The 21,042-nt window shown below is 44.4% G+C and overlaps 1 protein-coding gene across 2 annotated transcripts in view; it reads left to right on the top strand.

Annotated features, from left to right (window-relative positions):
* The window catches only part of SYNPR (synaptoporin), a 97,286-nt gene that overhangs the window by 30,777 nt on the left and 45,467 nt on the right, over positions 1-21,042 (top strand). The window contains exon 1 of one of the 2 annotated variants that reach the window (XM_058032014.1): positions 15,868-16,034. The exons of the other annotated variant lie outside the window; for it this stretch is intronic. Coding sequence (XP_057887997.1) covers positions 16,008-16,034 — 27 coding nt within the window. The 5' untranslated portion in view covers positions 15,868-16,007. Of the gene's footprint in view, positions 1-15,867; positions 16,035-21,042 lie in introns of those variants that run through there. 2 annotated transcript variants of the gene reach the window in all.

Here is a 21,042-nt window from a genome sequence, read left to right as displayed (position 1 = left end):
CACATGTTTCTGAAGATTTCAAGGCCACTAAATTTTTTCACTCAGCAGGGCTTTGCTTGCTTCATGGAAGGACCTGGGGCTTATCGACCAGTGAAGAAGGTCTGTTCCCAGTTAGAGACATTTGCAGCATGGCAGCTCAAATCAGAATAAACAGAGAGTTTGGAGTCCCTCCGGGAGTGTCTTTCATATGCTGAGGCAGTGTCCAGATGCTGCAAGAATATTTCCTTGTTGATCATCTTCAAAGTGTGGCAATGTCTGTAGGCACTGAGTACAGTGGCAGCATTCCCAGTGCTGGTGCTGGGTGCTGGTTTTGTGTGTCCCTGCTCCTGATGCAGAAGTATTAGTAACTCATTCTTTCTCTCTAGTTCTTATATTGTTTGTTAAATGTCATGCATGTACATAAAGATATGGGACTGGAAAGATGATATTTCCCATCTGAGTAGGTTTTATTTCTGTTGCTCCCACTTTCTGGGCAGCACCATATTCTCGGACATCAGGAGAAGTAACACTGCTTTTTATGGTTGTCACTTACCTTTTTCCAAGATACTCCTCAACTTTCGTGTCTTATACCTTGTTTTACACATCTGGGAGCTACCTGCTCTTCAGCTGAAATTGTGGGGTTGACCCAAACCATTTTCCCTCTGGAAATCTAGACCGTAGCTGCTCAGTGGGTGGTTTTTGGATAGCAAAGCAAATGGTGGAATGGTAGGCTTCCCTGTGGGCTGGGGCAGGCTTGGGTCTCCTTGTTCAGAGTCAGCACGTGGCACCCTCAAGCCCCCACATCCTTCATGGGAACAGGGCTTAAACCCAATAGTTGGGTTGGGTTCTGTTTTTCTGTAAGGTGACAGAAAAGAGGCAGAGTGACTGTAAACCCAGGGGAGTTAACCAGAGACACCTGAACGGGAGCAGAGATAAACAGCGTGCGGTTTGGAGGGGAAAGTGCCGGTCTTTTCTGCTGTTATGGGAGGCACATGTGACAGCGGTCCCCGTGAGTGATACCCAGGCTGGCAGAGCCGCATTTTGGGATCCGATCCGCGTTCATCAAGAAGTTGGTGACACCTGGTGGCGGGCGCTGGCCAAGCCCGGCTCCGCCTGACCCAGATTCCGTCCCTGCCCTGCGGAGGGGCTGCTGCAGAATTAACGCTGTTTTCTGACGAGGGCAGGATGCTCACGTCGGTGTTTCCCGAGGTTTCGCAGGGATTAAACCCCTTAGAGGCAGTTGTGTGCACAGGCAGGAGCATCCTAATTCTGCCGTGGCTCCTGCACAGGCAGGATCCTGTCCCTGACACCATCTCTGCCTTTGCCTTGAATTCTGCTTGAATTCTGCAGATCCCCCCCTCTCACATCGCCTGGAGTGTGTTATTTGTAAAGGATGAGAAATTTTGGGAAGAGCAGACTGTCACAGAGCTCAAGTGCAACTGGCTTCTATCTGGTATACTTGGGAGAAAATAAATGCCATTTCTGCATATCAGAATTCTTAGGTTTTGTATCACTGGTGAGTATGTGGACCATCTTACACAGGGAACCAATTAAAAATAATATAATAGCATGCTTGCATTAATCCATACCTGCTGTACTTGCCAGAGTCTAACTTGGAAGAAAACTATTGTATTTGCAGGGATCCCTGATGAAGGCAGGAATGATGAATCTGACTCCATGTTATCAGAAGGCTAATTTATTCCTTTATAATACTATATTACATTAAAGAATACTATACTATACTATACTATACTATACTATACTATACTATACTATACTATACTATACTATACTACACTATACTAAAAAATACAGAAGGGTCACTTACTGAATGCTAAAAAGATAATAATGAAAACTTGTGACTCTTTCCAGAGTCCCAACACAGCTTTGCACCAATTGGCCAGAGAGTCAAAACAACTCACACCAAATCCAATGGAACAATCACCTGTGGGAATACAATCTCCAAACACAGTCCATGAGCACAAGACAGGAAAAGCAAATGAGATAAGAATTGTTTTCCTTTTCTCTGAGCCTTCTCAGCTTCCCAGGAGAAAAATCCTGGGCACACCCTGGCATACTCTTGCACACCTGGGCACATTTGGGCACACCCTTGCACACTCTGGCATTATATCAGAGGAACAACATGAAAGGGCTCTCCGGAAGGTAATATTCCTGCTGTCCTTCCCCAGTGATAAATTTATTGCAAGAGACAAACTATAAAACACATTTCTTGGACAGCCTAAGATCCCAGTGTTTTAAAAATCACAGAAGTGGAGACTTTTCCAAAATCCTGTCAGTTCAGTTGTGCTAAGGTGTCTTTTCGTACATAGTTTAATATTTTGGAAGAATTTCATGCTCAGTTTAATTAGTTTCCTCCAATTGAATTTGGATTTTTCTTGTTGACTAAGTGATTCTTTCCCAAACTGCCTGAGGCATCAAGTTGATCTTGACAGAAATGCTGAAGTAAACATTATTATTTGGTAACTGTGACTGTTCAGAGCTGCACCACTGGTGCCAAACTGCTACTCGCTGTGACAGCTCATTATCTCCCTGTTTCCCAGTTCTTTACATATCTTTTTGTTTATTCTGGTGGGCTGAAAATAGATGTGTGTCCATTTTTGTGTGTATTGCTGTTTTCTGCACAGCAGTGAAACCATGTTTATTAAATGCACAACTTCTTGTGTAGTTGTAGTGGTGCTTAGGGGGCAATGGGGAGGCATGTCCTGGTATAAGCTTATTTAGTGAAGTCCAGGGTATTAGTTATCTATCTAGCTATGTATAAAAACATAAGGTATATGTGGGGTTTTTTGTTTTGTTTTTCTTTGGTTTTTTTTACATATACACATTTATAATAGTGTGTGAGCAGCTCAGCCTGTGCATGGATGAAGATGACCACTGGTTCCAGTCAAGGTCAAGTGTGTGTATACCTGCCAGAAAGAGTCAATAGAAAGCATTCTTGATCTAAACACTTAAAGATGTCTTTTTGAGCTCATCTGGCTTCTGGACACTAACATTTTCCACTCTAGGTGGCTTTTTAAATAACACACCGGCCAAGTGTATCTGTTGTAATCCATGGGTCATTGTTGGAATTGCTGTAAATATTTTGGAACTGTTCTGAATCTGTATTAGAGATTTCTTTTTAATGCTTCATCTCAATAAAAGTGAAAATACTAAGTACTGAAACTTGTTAGCGCTACCACTTGTTTCTATACAGTATTATTCTGATGGAATATGAAGATCTAAAAGCCTGTGTTTAATTGGCAGTTTGTCCCAATTTAGGTTTGGAAGATGGCCTTTCAGGCACACATGTCAGGAAGATTGAGCACAGGGAGAACTGTTGTTTCCTTCTCTGGTTTCTGTTTCCCTGTGCCCCTGCTGCAGCTGGGTCACCTTAGCAATTGATCTTATTTTGAATGGGAGTTTCCTGATTTTGCCCAGGTAGCTGTATTCATTTTGGATCCCATAAACATCTCTGCCCTGAGCAGACTCCAGGTGCAACAGGCTGCACTTGTCTGCCAAGCCCTGATCAAAGGGATTCTGCCCTTGCACTGGGCTGAGATCCCCACTAACGGGATCTGCCTGGGTCTCGAGCCCTTGCAGTGAAGCCTTTTGAAGCAGTAATGTGATTTTATTTACTCAGATAGGAAATGTTATTTATCTCAAAGCTCCAAGATAACAAATGCACAGCTCAATGTGCTGCTGATGTGTGTGAGGGTGAATCAGGGCCTTGGAGAGCTTCCAAACAGCTTTGCTGCTGGTGGTCATGCATTACACAAACTTGTGACACAGCCCTGTTTTCCCTGCATACCCTGATGGAGTGAGAATGGAGGGAAAGTTCAAGGGTGTCTGCAAGTTCCTAAGAAACTTATCTGCTTCTCCTTAATTCTGTTTTGTTTATGTTTATTTGCAATAAATTTCATCAGCGAAGGAAACAATGAATAATTTTATGAAAATACTGACAGTTATTCCAGACCACAATATTCTTTCCTAAATCTGATTTTCTCAGAAGTGGTGGTTTTTTTCTTCAGTGAGCCAGAGTTATTATATTCTGTGTGTATCTGTTGTCATAAAAATGCTGACAAAAGAATTTGCCAAAATCGCATTTGCTTGCATAAATTTAGCATATAAAAACCTACTTGTGATGAAGTTGAATAGAAGAACCAGGTGTACAGGCAGCATAGATGGAAGCTGGAGGATAACTCTGGAGTGGAATTGACACAAGGAATGTTTGCTGAGAGCTCTTTAATGAACTTTACTGTGTGTCCTTCATGGGCTCTGCAGTGGCTGCAGCTTTGTAACTCACTTAGGAGACTTCCCTTGCTTTTAATAGACTTCCCTTATGTGCTCCTTGGTGTTCCAAGCTATTCTGTTACCCAGTTGTTTTCAGTGCCAGGGGAACAATGCAAAATCAGCTGCTGTCAAGAGGTGAACAGTGACATTTCTGGGTGCAGCAAATTATCCCACACCAAGCTATCTCTATGTGTGTCAAAAGCACCTCATGCTGTGCACATTGTGAGAGTCACAAAAGTCAGCAGTGAGTTAAAGAAGGTACCTAAGAAGCCCCAGATGGAGTCCATCACAAGGAAAGCATATTCTGGTGTTCCTCACTGGGTGCTTCTCTCCCCAGCAGGTAAAGGGGGCGTCTGGCAGGGATGGTGCAGCATGCCCCTGGTCTGGCAGGTAGCATGGCACCATCTGCATCCCAGCTGCCACAGGTTTGCTCTGCAGAACTCTCTGCCACTGTTCCACCTTCCTGGGCTTTTCATGGTGAGAGCCTCTCTGCATTGCCAGCTTTTCATGGCTGGACTGGCAGAGCAGAACTTGGGGAGCTGCTCCCTGAAGTCAGGCTGGTGCTGCAGGAGTCCTGTGTGTGATCCCACACTCACACCTTGGGAAACGTGCCCCTGGATGTTCTATATCAATTCAGGTTAAAGGAAATATAATTGAAAATATTTTTTCCTTGTTACCTGTGTTTTGACATTGTTCTGTATAGTTTCATTTCAGTCTTCATAGTTATTAAAAGCATTTTATTCTGTTTTCTCAGGGAGTGCACAAATGGTGGTCACTTACAGTGGAATTTAAAGCAAAACCTATGTTTTCTCTTCCATGTTTGTTGAAGCAACTGTGACAAACTCCCTGGCTTTTCAGGTGCACTCCCTTCTCTCCTGGAGTGCATCAAATGAGTTTTCTTCTCACTGCCGATGATCAGTTTTTATTCCTCTCCCAAGGGCTGCACCCCTTACCTTGCCTGTGAATCCTGCTGTGGCTGTCTGGCACCTGTGGGTTGGTGTGGGCTGAGGAGGTGTTAACCTGAGCAGCCACCCCAGAGGTGACGTGTGGCTTTGTGACACACTTCAGTCTTCAATTCATGTGCCACCCAGATTGATACACAAAATAATGTGCTTGATAACAAATTCTGATTTATGAAAGTAGAACAAAACTGCAGCCTGATAAATGGGCAAAGCAGTAGAGCGATTGTAAAGGATATTTTTTGCTCAGCATCACAGTTAACCTTCAGTTCTTCCCTTTGGGTCAAGCTGGAATCTCCTTCCCTTAGTTTAAGATGAAGTCTCTTGCTTGTATTTTCTAGAGGTTGCAGCACCTACCTTCTTCTTCTGTATGGAGAAGGAAATTACCTGAGCCAGAAAAAAAAGCCAAGTCCTGCATCATCTCAGACAAGAATGCAGCACTTGTACCTAATTTCAGAGTTTTTCCTGCATTTGTATATTGACCAGTCCTGGCTTCTCACTCTCTCCTCCCCTTTCCATAAGTGTCACCTGGCACAGATCATCTCTGAGAGGGAGGAGATGGAGATCATTCCATCACTGAGGTGGAGCCTTGGGCAGACCCCATTTGCCCTTGGGTGAGTGCTTTGTGCTGTGCTGTGATTGTCACATTTCTCTCCAGGTTCCAGCACACTGCTGAGGTAAAACACTGCAGAGCAGCGTGAGGCATGTGTGTGACATTTATGAGATGAGACAAATTCCTCTTGCTATGGAATTATACATTTCACAGACAGGGAGGAGTGTTTTCTTGATGAGGTAGATTTAATTTTCTTGTATGGATTTGTGCTGTCAGGGCATTTCTTCCAGCCTCCCTTTGATAGGGAGGATGTGTTCATGATGCTGGACATCCAGTGATGTCCAGCTCAGTTCTGGGCTGGGTCACAGACTTTGTGAGGTGCTGGCAAGCAGTTCCTTCTTGTGCCTTGGCTGTGAATGAGGAGAACTTCTGTTCTTGTATCAGGAGCTCAAGGCTTTTCCTTTTAATAATGCACCACTCTCAATGCTATGATGTAAATAAGGCTTTCTGTTGCATATTTCTGTGCAGTAGTTTGATGCCTTAGGAACCTATAAATTAAACAAAACACATTTTCAAGATAATATTAGTATAGGAAGTAATATAAAGGCTGGAGGCCTCCAGATGCAGATATGGAAAATGTCCACAAAAGCCCACCCACACAGGGTGAACACAATTTCTATAAATTTAGCTAATTAGCATAATTGACAAGAATTCCCAATTAGAAGCACAGGTGATGAGGTAATTCCCCCTTCTGGTTCAGCCCTTTTCTGGAGCCTCCACCTTGGTAATGGCTGTACTTTGTTCATGAAAAGGGGTCTTGAAGAGACCTTGGTAGCCAGGGAGAGCCAAGACAGGATAGGAGCCTTTGGAACATGTTTTGTCTTTTTGCCTAAGGAAAGAGCATGAAAAACTACTGAAAAAACTAGCCAGTAATACAGTAATAGGCCACAAATATATGTGGAAAGAATACAGAGAATATATAAAATAAAAAGGCAAAAATCAGCATGGCATGAGTTTGATCCATCAGTTCTAATTATCTCCAGATTTTTCATTCTTGTTTTTTTATGAGCAGCATTATCCTGTCTCACATTTTCATTCTCCTTTGTCTAACAGTGATTAAGAAGAGATACACGTGGTGATAAAGTGCTTTCAGGGTGAGCTGGGGTGAAGAGTTTATCTGTTGTGAGTCTCCTCTCTTGTAATCCTGAAAGGTTTTGCAGCACTAAAAGAACTCTTTCTGAATGATATTGGAGGCAGTGTTCAGCTCATAAATATTTGTGTTTCATCACCATATCAATGAAAATCTGGAAGGCTGTTATACCCTATTGGTTCTGTCCTCACTGACTGTAAAATTTTAATTGGTTTTTCTTCTGGTGCTTGTTAACCCAAATGTAATGTTGAGTTCCAGGGGAGATGAAATCCCTTCCAAAATTTTGGAAATAATTGTTTAAACAGAGGCATGTTTTTTGTGATTAATTTTTCCAAGACAAACTGTTTTCTGCTCTTTTCAGGGGAAAAGCCTCCCACTGCCTTTATCCTTAATTCAGCCAATGTGTTTACAAAGACTGAGCTTTAAAATCAAAGCACCATCGGGGCTCAGCTGTAACTTTGCCTGCAATGACAAGATTGCTAAATAACTGTTGTGTTATTTGCGCTGTAAGCTCTGTGGAAGTGTCAGCCTTTGCTCTTTTTTTTTTTTTTTTTTTTTTTTTTTTTTAATTCCACCTGCTGCAAAACATGTGCCCCAGCTGACATGTCCACCCTGACCCTCCTGTGGGAAGCCCAGGCTGGCTCCATCTCCACGAGCCCCAAACTGGGACCAGAGTTAATGAGAAGCCTGGGGAGAACAAGGTGGATCTGCAGAAGAGGCAACTGATGAGCAAAAAATAAAAGGCTCTGGAGGAAACTGTTGCTCACCACAGGGTCAGAATCATCTAATTTTGCAGTGCTGTGGTTATTTCAGAAATCGTGTGCTAATGGTCCATTTTCCCCATCACCTCCCAGCACTTAATGCATGTAAAATTGTGGGCAGAGTCTGACTTCCATTTGCTTTCAATGCAATTGATTTTGGTCATAAATCAGCTGAGTGAAAGCAATCATTTTGGCACCCCTCACTGTCCACAGAGCCTTGTTTAAACCTGTGTATGTTTGAAATCATGTACTGTAGAATATTACTGAATTTTGTCACTGACAGTGTCTGTATGGAGAAGCCATCAAACTCTAGTTAGAAAGAATAGAAGCAAATTTGAATAAAATACTATACTAATACTATGTGATTGGCTTAAAATATAATATAACATAATATAACATAATATAACATAACATAATATTACATTATATTACATTATATACCATAATATTACATTACATTATATTATATTATATTATATTACATTACATTACATTACATTACATTATATTATGTAATATTATGTAATATTATGTAATATTATATTATATTATATAATATTATATTGTATAATATTATATAATATTATATTAAATTTGAACCTGTTTTGCCCTTAGAGTTTTTTTTCCCAGTCCTCATCTCAACTCATGAGCACTTTGTTAATTTTTCCCCTCTCCTTTGCCCAGCTGAGAGCAAGAAATGGTGAGCAAATGGCTTTCATGGGTGCCTGATGTTTGGCCAGTGTCAAACCATACTGGAAGTGATCTGGCTCATAAAACATCTCTAACCCTAGCCCAAAATTGTTCAGTGTGAACAACAAGATGTGACCTCCAAACTGGGTGTTAAAATCACAGTCCAGGTAAAATCACAGAGCCAGCAGCCCGTTTACAAGGGTAATTATTAGCCTTAACTGAAACTGGCAGGCTGGAAATGTAAAGGTCTTTCCTGAATTAAAACCTCTTCAGGCAATGGCAGAACTTTGCAGAGCTCTGTAAAACCTATTGTATCTGGTGAAATCAGTCCCTTTGATCTCAGTCTCAATTTTAGGTTTCTACAAAATTAAACAAAACTATGCAAATATTTTAAGAAAAGAATTAATTAGTTAGATTACGAATAAAGCAACTTAATTTTCTTTCATATAGAATGTGCTGTTTATTAAAGCTTTTATTCCTTAAAAATACTTTCATAATAGAAGAAAATCAGTTTGTTAACTACCTGGATATGCAGATACAAGGTAATTGTCAGCTCAAATGGGCAGTTTTCTGGTCTGTGCTGGTTGGGAGAAGAAGACATGCTATTAAGGGATATGCAGTTTTAAGAAGCAGATGGAGAAGCACTGGGGTAGTTTTGCCCCAGGAAGCTGTGGAGTTGCAGTCACTGGGAGTCAGAAGTTAGATAAACATCTGCCAGAATAGATAGAGCTGCCTGGCCTCTGCTCTGAGGGTCCTTTCAACCCTCTTTGCAATGATGACTTACTCTGAAATCAGATTCTGCACAAAAATAAGACAATGCAACTGACTTTCCTCTGCAAAGAAGATGATGCAGGGTGTGCCCAGGAGGAAGATATGTGGAATAAAGTGGTTGTGGCAAGGGACAAAATGTGACTGAGACCTGAAACCAGTATGATTTCCTTCCTTCTCTTTAAATATTAATAGACCTTTTTTTTTTCACGCTGTTAAGATAGCCAACATTATTCTAAGCTGTTGCCCAAGCCATTAATGCCCTGTGCTCTGAGTTGTATTTTGCAGGTATTTTCCTCCCCCTCTCGAGAGATTTTGTTGTGAAGTACCCTCGTTGGCAGCAGAGCTGGGATATAACACGGTGTGGTACTTCATGAACAGGTTCCTTAGTCTCTGGAAGGAACAGTGACTTTCTGGGGCAAGACTCCTTTGCTTCCTTACTCAACAGTGGACAGGCCTGCACGATGACTGATCTTGATAATAATAAAGAAAAGCACACTGTGTGCGCTGGGGAAATAATAAGGAAAGGATTTATGAGTGGTTTGGAGTGGGGTTCTTGTGGCCGTATCCGTCATCCAAGGCAGCTCTCAGTACCCGGGATGCAGTGGAAGAGTCTGTTAAGTTAGCAAATGTACACCATCCAAAAACCTTTGCATGTAACAGCACAAGAGTGTCAATTTTGGAAATTACAGTTCCTCCCACCCCTCCTGAGCCAGGTGCAGTAAGGTGAGGTCCAGGAGATGTAGTGGTGACTGTTGGAGGTGCTCTCTGGGATGTAAATCCTGTGGTTCATGGGGTAGATGTGCATTCAAGCAGTTCTGTTTGCCCACCTACAGGGATTCTCTCAGCCTCTGGTCATCCACTCAGAACAAAAGCTATAACCTTGAAGGTTTCACCTGCTTGGAAGCACTTTCCATCTGTTGAGATGCTGAGCAGCAAGCCTGGGCAGCAGAGTGTCAGCGTGGTCCATGATTTCTGGTCTCTGTGATCAAAGCTTCCTGATGGGTAAAGCCTTTTTATCTGCATCAGTGATGGGAAGAGAACAGGCTTTGTTCCCAGCCACTGCTGTCTAGGAACCTGTGTTATTTGTCTTGCCCTGTGCACCCTGGAATGCAGAGAGCCAGGGCAGGCCCAGGCAGAGCTGCTGCTGCCTTGGCAAGAGGCTCTCACGCCCCTCCAGGTCTGCAGGCTTAGTAAAGACAGAGCAGGGAACTGCAGCCTCTCATTTGGCTCATTAATGCCTGTGCTCGTCACTCTGAGTGGAAATATATTTGGTGGCTTTTGTGTATTAATGGGCTTTTGGTGTTGGAGAATTCAGGAGCTGCCTGAAAGTCGTGGGTTTTCTCCCTTGTCTCAGATTTGCTGAGGGTAAACAGCTCTGCCCTCTGGTGCCATTTGCCAGATCTGGTAAAGCTGAACACGTCAGTGAGCCTGGGAACACAGAGCATCCCTTGGAGCACACTGAGCTGTGCTGGTCCAGGCTGCTCTGGGCATCCCCACGAGCAGCTAGAACAGGACAGGAGGGATTTAGCCCCATGCCAGGCAGGAAAGCATGGCAAATATTGGCATACCTGCTGCACAGCACCCCCACGCTCATTTCTGTGCTCTCCCCCAAACAACCCAGCTTAGCCTGGTATTTGCTTTCCCATTATGTTTGTTATGCCTTTGGGAGGCGTGCAGAAGAGCTAAATGATTTCAGCAGCTTTGCTCTTTCAGCCCCATAAATAATGAATTCATCAGGGTGAGGAAACACATGCCCAGACACAAACACATGCAGAGCCCTGCAGAGGAAAGGGAATAAAGGCAGAAGCTTGAGATCCAAATGCAGAGCCCTGTGAACTGGGAACTGCTTTTTGGAGTGAGAAGGTGTCAGGGGGTGGGTATGGAGTTAATTGCCTCAAGAAGAGGCTAAAAGCAATTAGGAGCGCAAGTGAGTGCTAGCTGAGGTTGGAAGTGATAAGTTGCTACCTGCTTGGCTTTTGGAGAGGGCTGTTAGTTTGAAGGAGATGCTTGTTTTATTATCTGTAAAGTCCTGTCTTCAGGCATCAGATGAAATAATTTGGTTGTGACTGGCACCCTGCAACATGACAAGGGGTACAAATACACTGTGAACCTGCTGGACAGCCTCAGCTTGATGGGGTAGGATTGTGGGGTTTCAAAGGATCTGCATTTCTGGAAGTTTTGTAAAAATAAATTTAAAAAAAAAAATGGAACCTCCCAAGTCCAATGCTGCCCCTGCTGAGAGTATTGCAGAAATGGTGTATGTGCCACTAGACACCAAAGAATCCACCCATCCCTGCTCCCCTTCTGGGGTTTGCAAGGGCTCTTTCCTTGCTGATGCTTTGAGTGCCCCTTCCAGGAGAGATAATGTGCAGCAGGAGGTGTGAGCCTGGCTGGTGTGGGGAGCCCAGCTGCCCAAAAACCAGGGGTCTGCAAACCTGGGCTTCTCCAGGAAGGTAAATGAGATGTAAGATGTTCACCTAGGGAATCCTAGCAATGTTCTGCTGGCTGGAGATTTTTGTGTTGACTCTGTTAAATTCTTTTCTGGAAAAATTGCAAAGAAAAATACACTGGTTTGCAGTTAGTCCTTCAAATTTGAGTGCTCCTGGACAGCCAGGGAAGCACATGGGCAGCTCTTGAGTTTAGCAAATGCTGGGACTTCAATTCTGTGATCCATCTTAGTTTGGTTTGCACTGATAAGAACTAGGGCATTTTTATAAAATTTGGCCCTCTCCCTATCGCCATATCTAAAAAGTTTTACAGATCAGCTGCCAAGATTAAGTTATCTTTTGTGGAATTGAAAATTTTTGGGGGAAGTCTAGACAATTCCACTTGGAGGCACTTTACTGCTCAGCAGGTGATGAAGACAGGAGAAATTTGTGTGCATGGCCTGAAGATACTAAATTTCTGACCTTAACTGGTGCTTGGAGTTCTTACCTTGGTATCAAAACCATAACCACCTGACTATTGCATAAATAACCTTCCAATATGCAAGCACTGATTTATTTTTTCCCCTTGACACTCAGGCCATCTCTGACAACTCTTAAGACCTCTCTTGACCTGCTATATTTTTCTCCTTGGTCTCTGAAGCAAGTGATGCCTACAAGATTGTGCTGTCTCAGCTCCTTCCTTCTCCCCCCTGATTTTTAACATCATTAACTTGTCTTGCCCACTTTGACTGGGGGTAAACACTGTGTCACTGTGGGTATTGTGAACCCAGCTGGCCGTGCTGAGCAAAGGCCTCTTGGTGCCTTCAGAGATTCACCCTAGAACTTACAAATTAACGTGGGGAGAAGGGAAAGAAAGAGGCGTTAGTAATTCCTGAGTTCAGGAGAAGTTCAGCCAAGAGCTTCCCCCAGTAACTGTCAGCTTCCTTCTCATCCCCCTTTATGTATTTAGTTGTAATGATGAAAGCTCAAATATGAATGCAATTACAAGATAATTTTGCAGATCATCATTCCTAGGAGTGCTACAATCGTTACAGGCTGAAATAATACAAGTAGAAACATAATAGCAAAGAGAGAGAGGAGCGAGCAAAAAAGAAAATAAGTTTTAGGTGAGTTTTGGAAAGAAACAGAGCTAATGAGCTGGAGCTCATCTAGATGGCAACAGAAGACATTATTTTTCCTAACAAGAGGTGATGCATGTCTGAAAAATGAAAGTGAATTAAAAAGTTGCCTGATGAGTGATATGGGGGTGGAAAGGGCTAGGAGTAGACTGAGACAACTGAGGTATCATGAGATTTGCATGTACTTCATTTTATTCAGAGTGACTGATGCCAGGCAGTTCATAAAAGCAGGCTGCTATATCTGTGTAATCCCTAGCTGTCTTTATTTTTAAAATAGTATTTGGGTTGAGCAGTTTTGTTCCTGTTGCTGCAACAGAGTGGCCAGGGAAGGAGAACAAAGGTGGCAGCAGAGGGTTTTCCCCAGGCTGAAGACCAGCACCAGGATGTGACAGGCTTTTGGACCACGGGTGTGCCCACCCTGACCCCATGCTCTTCTGGAAGATAACACACAGCATCAAACCAGAGACATGTGTATTTTATGGGCTTATTCATCCTTTATCCCATCCTATCAAACCCAGAGCGCAACATCCCTTTGGGGTGGCTGCAGCCTTTTGCAGCTGCTCTGCCTTTTTTTTTTTTTTTCCTTTTTCTTTCTTTTTCTGTGAATCCTGGTGAGGCAGGCCAGCAGAGCCAGGAGCTGTGTAATTAGTGGGAGCAGGTCCCTGTGTGTGCATGGGGCAGTTGTTAGCAAGGCTGCTCCAGGCTGAGCTCCCCAGGCTGTGCCAGACGGAGCCGCCGGGGGAAACGGGCACAGGTGGGATGCTCAGTGAGATGGAGAATAATTAGGAGAGCATTAGTTTTAGGTTGAAATAAATGGATTGTCCAGCTGTAGCTGCTGTGGAGAGGAAGCTGAATGTTAATTAGATGCCACCAGTAATTATGGTGATTATGTATTTTTTGAGTGGCTGTTGGGAATAGTTCAATTCACTTCCACAGGGTAATGTGAATGACATTTCTAATAGGTTTAAGGAAGGGGGAAGGTGCTGCTTTTTTTTTATTTTGTTGGAATTTTTTTTAAACAATGACAATTGCTGTAAAACAAAGCTACTGGAGTGTGCAAAAAAATGTAAGTTGTTTGATATAACTGCTCAGAAAAAATGATTGTTCGTTGAAGTTAGAGAAAATGCTTTGTGTTTGCTGTAAGAAATACATCCTACTTTTCTACAGAGAGAAATTAGACCCTGGCAGAGATGGGACTTAAACCTGTTTTTCCATCTCATGGTGCATTTTCTGAACTGTGAGACAAGCAGACCTCTTGAAATTAACTCTGAATTTATTTTGCTGGCTTTCAGGCCTGTTTGATGCTTCTCTCTCCTTCTTGCACAGATAAAGGTGATGCCAGTGAAATTAATTGAAACAGTGATTTTGTAAGAGACTATTATTTATATTACTTGCCAAGGGCCAATTTTAATATTTAGATCAGAAAACTTATTTTACAGGCTTGTCCATGCATGGGGCCTCTCTGAAACAGTTGCTCCATACATATTTATGTAGGCATTGTGATAAATCAAGTGCCCACATGCGAATCTGTTCAGCAATATCTGTTGTGCTCTATATTCAATTTTTCTTTCAGTTTTTTCTTTCAGTTGTAGATCAAGCCTCTCACTTATACCCACTAGTTAGGACGTGAACACATTAACATGCCACCCACTGTGTCTGATAACCTAACCAACACCTGTGATCTCAGACAGCCTCAGCTCAAATTCACTCTCAGCATTATTTGTCAAGATTATTTGTAGACTAGATTTGCATAAATTGCCAACAAGCATGTTCTAAACACCCAGACTTTTGTGGAATACTTTAATGGAAATGACTGGTGCAGGAGAATGTTGTCTTCCATGTAAACCAAGTGCTGCTTCTGGGGGGGTTCTCATTTCAAGAAATAATAACCAATATTTGAATCTTACACACACAAAATGTGCAAAAGCCCAAGGACAGTGAGCTGCTTTGCACTTCTGCTGGTTGGACAAGGACAGTTCTTCTGCAAGCCACAGGGAAGGTCAGCCTAAAGCACTTGTGTGGGTGCCTACATGAGACTTAAAAAATGCACCACTCACCTTCGTTCACAGGGGAAACACAGTACCTCAGCCCCTGACCTTCCTGAAGCTGGAGTTTGGAAGAGCCTTGCTGATGGTGATTCAGGTAAGACATTGTTTGCATTGGCTGTGTTGCTTTCTGTTAGGGGCATGACTGATTTTTCTGAGCATCGGGACAATGCAAGATACCTGACGACACACGGTAGTCAATGTGTCTCAGACAGAACTGAGGATGTACTCAGCACAGCATCCCCCACTTGCACTTTTGGGGATATCAGTTGGAGAGGTTTAACCTTTCACCACATGGCCCAACCCTTGCTTTCCTTCAGCTTTGTTCTCCATGTGGAGTTTCTTCAGTGGTCCCTGGTTGTGTTACAAGGACCACCTGCTTCTTTAGGTGTGACTAGAAGTCCATCCATTACAGAGCTGAGTGCAAGTATCTTGCAGAATGAGATGGGCACACACAGACATCTCCTCTCCCCTGTGTGCTGGCACAGGGGCAGGTCTGTGGTGTGCCCTTCTCAGAAGCAGCTGTGTTTTGTTCCCATAATGGATGCAGTTATGTAGGGGAGAGGGATTTGCACATCCCCTGGAGCTGGAGCAGTGGGTGGGTTGATTGCTGGAGCAGCAGGGTGCCCCACATCTGGGAACAAGCCTTGGGCTAACAGCTGGCTGGAAGCTTTTGGTGGGTTGGATGCATCTGGGAGCATATGATTTGCCAAGGGGAAGGCTCCTGTCTCCACTGCAAACACAACAGCCTGTGCTCTCCTTAATTGCTTCCATCTAGGAAAGTTGATGGCTCCTTTGATTGAACTATGTTTAATGAAAAATAGGTAGCAAGCTGAATGCTTTGCTCTTGTATCTAAAATCCACTGATAATTAGAACTTATGGAAGCAGTAATGTTCTTCCTTTTCATATTTCCCTGACCAATGAGTCAATTGTAATACATTTTCATCCATAGTACTTTAATTTGGGGAATACAGAGACCCTGCACACGTTTTCTTGCATGCTTGGGTCACTGTGCAGATGGGAAAGTTGAGCTGGCCTTGATTTACCCACTGTTTACACAGCCTGTGCTCTCCTCTTCCAGATTCATCCTGAAGGATCTCCTGCTGTTTGATGGGAATTCCTCAAAACACAGTGTCACTTCATGAGGATCACAGGACAGCCTGGCACTCTCATTCCTCTTCTTTGAGGATGAAGAGTTGACAATTTTAAATGGACACACCACAAGCAGTATAATCAAGAAAAGATGAAGGAAGATTGGGAGCTCTGGCAGGTTTTGAATCTTTGAAGAATCAGACCCCAAGAAAGTTAATCTTGATATTAAAGTGTTTATAAGAGTGGTTGCTTTGCCATGTTCTCCTTGAGGACCTGGCTGAGCATCCAAAGAGGGCACATACACATTGTCTCCTCCAATGAGGCTGGCTGGCTCATGCCAGCAGATCTGTTTTGTCACTATGAGCTCCTCTGTGTGCTGTGCCATCACCAACACTTGTAGGAACAAGAGGAGATTTTGCTGGTCCTGTGCCTGGCAGCCTCAGTTCACCTTGTTTGTCTTTGATTCTCCTCCTGTACTTGGACACAGGGACAGTTCTCAGTCACACTGGTGGGTTTGCTTCAGCCCTGGTGTGTTGGTGCTTCCCTCCTGTGTCCTTGCCATGCCTGGCACAGCTGAGGCTGTGGGCTCTGCTGGCTGCAGGGAGGTGGCACCTCATTGGCAGTGCCACCACCAGGGTGACTTTGGCCATAACACAGCTTCTCTGTGTCTTTGCGGCTTTCTGAGCAGGGAGATCCTTCAGCCTGAGGGTTCATTTGCACAAACACCATGGGTGAGAAATCTAACACTGTGTTGGGCCGTGTTTATTTTAAATCTCTATTCTCTGTCAGACAGGTCTGTCAGCCAAGTCCCCAACCCTTGAGAGCACCAGGGCTCTCCAGGCCGGACGTGGTGGGAGCTCTCCTGGTTTGCCTGGGAGCACCGCGGTGCTGCTTGGCTGCCCAAGCAATGGCAAAAATTATTTTTCCATCTTCTTGTCTTAAAGCGAAGCAAGTTTAGTGATGGGGGAGAACAGAGTAATGCAGCTCAGGGAAGAGCTGTCTTCCCTGAGGGCTCTGATAGGGCACACAAGGGATTTTTAACCCTGAGGCCCCTCTGGAGTTCTGGTCAGATTGTCTCAGCCTTGCATGGGAGGCAGCAGTTTCCTGTGCGGCTACAGAACATTGTGCTGGGCTGGTCCATCCTTGCTGTGCGGTGGGAGAAAGGGTTAGCAATCTTTATTTTACACATTTTTAAACTGGTGCTCTATTTCTCTCACTCCTGTGTTGATGGACACTGCTGTTGTTGGATGGCTCCAGGAGCAGGCTGAGTGAAGACTGGGATGCTGTATCCCCATCTCTGGCTGTAGTAGGTGGGTTGGTGGTGCTCCCAGGAGGAAAAACCCCTCAGATGAACCACTCTCCCTTGATTCCCACATGGACCTGGTGGTGCAGTGAGTGTGCTGATGTGCTCCGTGCTCTTGTCTGTGTGTGTCAGCCCAGCACAGGGAGAGGCTCCTCCAGGCAAGAGAGATTACTCTGGAGCTGGTCCAGGTGCACGCAGGGCCCTGGCACTGGGTCCCTCCTGGCATGGGCATCTTCCTCTGGGACACCACTTTGGGAAATGTGTTATTTCCCAGCTTTTCCTTGCCAGCTCTCAGCAGTTTCTGTGTGTGCCCACAAGGGAGCAACCCCAGCACAGGGTTGTTGTCTCCAGAGAGACAGATTGTAGGGATGAGCGTGAGGTCAAATCTGTCTTCCCTCACCCCTTCCAGCCCTACCACCTCATCCCAAACCTGAGCTGGACAGTGAGTTTGGGCCCTCTGTGTCCTGGGCAAGAGGAATATCCCACAAGGAAGGAAGGACATGCTGGAGGAGAGAGCAGGAGACCCTGGCTGTGTCTTCTACAGCAAACCCAGTGCCATCTCCAGGAAAGGACCATGCCATGAACTAGCAAGGGACATCAATCCAGGATGTCAGGAAACAAGTAAGACTTCAGACAGAGCTTAACTATTTGGATGGCTGAAAATTTGGTGCTTTTTTGCAGCTTCTTATAAGTGCATAGACAAATTTTACTCAAAGAACAGAATCATTTATTCTGGAGGAGACCTTTAGGATCCTGGAGCCCAACAGACATTTTAGTGTGTATCTTTGATGCTTGAAGAGGTAGCTGAGTGCCTTGGTGGGGTTTTTTAAGTAAGACTCTGTCCCAGTTTTTGGGGAAGATGTAAACCTGTGTTTTTAGGCTTTGTGAGTGAACCTCAACCTCAGGGCTGGGAGGAAGCCCCAGGGTGGGCAGTCACAGCTGGGCTTGGAGGTCAGGTTCAGCTATGCAGCATCAAATACCTCAATTGAGCTGCCTGGGTCAGCAGGGAGAGATGAGCAGGACAGGCCCTTCCTGGGATGGAAACAGGGGACTGCATCCCCTGCAGGAAGGACCTGTCCCTCCCCTCTGTGCTCCTTTGGGTTGTAGGAGCAGCATTCCCAGGCCAGTGGTGGCACCTTGGCAGCTGCAGCCCCAGTGCCTGCAGAAATGGCCTTTGAAAAAAGCTGAGGGAAGAAACAATTCCTCGCTATTTTTATCCTTGCACCAGCCCCTGGGGATTTCGATTGACAGGATTAGTTATGAAGCCAATATTATGAGTTTAACTATGAGTGAAATAACACAACTTCTGTGGGAAGCAGAGTAAAAGAGGCAATTATGCAGTAGTTTAATAACAGCGCGCTGCTGGCTGGGTAGCTGAAAACTTACAGTTGACAGTAATTAGATTTTTCCATTCTTCCTGTTAAATAGCTATAAAAATTACAACAGAAAATAATCTGATTCTCTTTTATTTCGTGCTGTTTTCATCATCCAGTCAGTATCCATTTGGCCTTCTGATTGTTCTTTATATGGTTTTAGTATCTGGTATTTAAGACATGCAGAAATGGGAAAATGCTTTAAAAATGCAGAAAGCACTAGGAATGAGGGAATGGCAGTAACACTCTTCTGAGCATGAGGAATCCAGGGGATGCTTGAGTGGACAGTGAGGGCTTTCCAAATTGACTAACTCTGAATAACAGTTGGGCTTCTAACCACAGGAGTTATTCCAAATCATTTAAAATTGCAGTAAAAAATGAGATGTTAGGAATTAAATCCCCATTTACCTGTCTGTTGCTGTAATGTGCCAGGTGTAGATAAGCAGGAGGGATGGAGGGGGGATGCTATGGCACATCAGTCTGCACTGGCTGCTTGCTGCCTTCATCTCCCTGCTGGGATGGGAGCCCATGCTGTGATGTGATTCTGGGCTTCTCTCCCACCTTGGGCTCTGTGCTGGGATGGCAGAGTGGGTAGTGGGGGTGTTTGTTGGCTGGCAAAGAGCTGGACTTGCACAAAAATCTGTGAGGTCCCTCAGATCTGCAGGGTATCTTCTTTTCCCAGTTTTGTTGCTCTTCCACAGCCCTGCAGTGCTGGGGCTGTACAGGCACCTCATGTCCCTGTTGTTCACATCCCAAGTGGTGCTTCCTTGTCTGCTGCCCTCCTTTCAAGCACTGTCCTTTTTTTTTCCCCTCTGTGTCTAGACAGCAGTAAGTTTTCTCTTATGGCATAAAAACGTGAATTACTTTAGAAATATGCAGTTGTTAAACTTTCAGGGTGAAACTTAATGAGCCAACAAATGTGTGGCATTTGGCTGCTTATGATCATAGCTTGAAAGTGCAGCACAGCACAAAGGGAGGAACTCTCAGGTTTGCTTTCACCACTGAAAGCTCAGGATGGGATATTTGCTTGGAGATTAAAAGTATTCTTCCTTTTGCTCTCCTTTACCTTGTCATGTAAAAGATCCAGGTATGATAAATGGTATCCTGGCTGTGATGTTGTGCAGGGAATTTAATGTGAGGTGATGTTTTGCAGCTCTGGTGCCTGGTGGGATCTCTGACTCTCAATAAATACATTCTGTGGCAGCACACCCGACCTCACAGCACAACATGTCTCTGATTTTATTGCTTTTACTCTGTCATGGCAGGAGCATCACAGTTCAAATTCACTCATGTGTTTCGGTTTTAAGGCACTGTGCAGGTGCCCAGAGCTGGTAGCAGGGCAGAGGCCACCTCCAGCTTTGCCTCCCCCCTGTTTGGTTCTCCTGGTCGAAGAAATGCGCCGTGCTTGTGGCAGATGCAAGGGCTCCAGATGGTGCTGGGAAAAGTGCAAATGAAAGACTTGATTTCAGCCCTTCCTCACTTTAATAAAATCATGTTCTTCTCTCTCCTAGAGGCTTTTTTTTTTTAGGGGCTTTTAAAAATGTATCCCCTCTCTTTTTTTGTTTTCTACCCCTGCCTCTGCACCTGTGACTTTCAGCTCATCCCTGTGTCAATGGGAGTTTTTCTGCTGGTTGTTGCAGTCTGCCATCCGAAGTGTTGCTTCCAGCATGTTTTTCTGGTGCTATTCTTTAAAAGGTGGATATAATCCATTAATCAGTGCCTGACTTTCTGTGTTGTGGCCTGTTGCCAGGTTGAGCCAGATGTACTAGTGAGTAGTGCATGGGGTCTTGACACCTGGACATGTGGACACTTGGACATGTGGACATGTGGTGAAGTTTAGACTTTTAGTGTGTGCTGAAACAAATATTCCTGTGTGTTCTGGGTTCCTGCTGGCCCTTATGTGAGGGACAGGGGCAGCTCAAAGCAGCTGGTGCTGCTCTTGGACTGTGTCTGCTCCCCCCATAGGCATCATTCTTCTGCAGTGCTCTGCTGGAAGAGCAAGGGGCTGGAAGGAGTCACCTTCTGGGGCAGGTCCAACCCATGGGCCACTACCTGGACCTAATTTTGGCTCGGGGGGATGAGGGAGAGCAGAGCTGTCATCTCTCCCCTCAGTTCCATCTGGAATGGCATGTGTGCTCCCAGGCGTGTGCTGTGCTGATGCTCACACAGTGCCCAAGTCACCACCCTGGATTAGCTTATTCCAGCACATTTCCTTGCTACAAAATTAGATCCATTTTGCAAATTGCTGCTGCACTAGGAATTGAATTGAAGGGGTATTTTTGTTAGTTTTCTTTCCCTTCTCCCCCCCACCTTTTTTTTTCCACTGGAGTAAATCAGGAATAAGTCAACAGAATCAAGCCCTTAGTGCTTTCAGCAACATGCTCATTTAAATTGGATGCAAGAGGGTGTCTGTGTTTACATTTGGCCTGCCAAGAATCTCTGTTTCAGAAACTGGCTTACATAATATGTCAAAATTGGTTTACTCATTAGCATTGCAAACTGCGTGAAAC

Source organism: Melospiza georgiana, chromosome 11 (assembly GCF_028018845.1).
Source record: "Melospiza georgiana isolate bMelGeo1 chromosome 11, bMelGeo1.pri, whole genome shotgun sequence".
NCBI lineage: Eukaryota > Metazoa > Chordata > Aves > Passeriformes > Passerellidae > Melospiza > Melospiza georgiana.
This window is presented reverse-complemented; position numbering and strand designations above follow the sequence as displayed.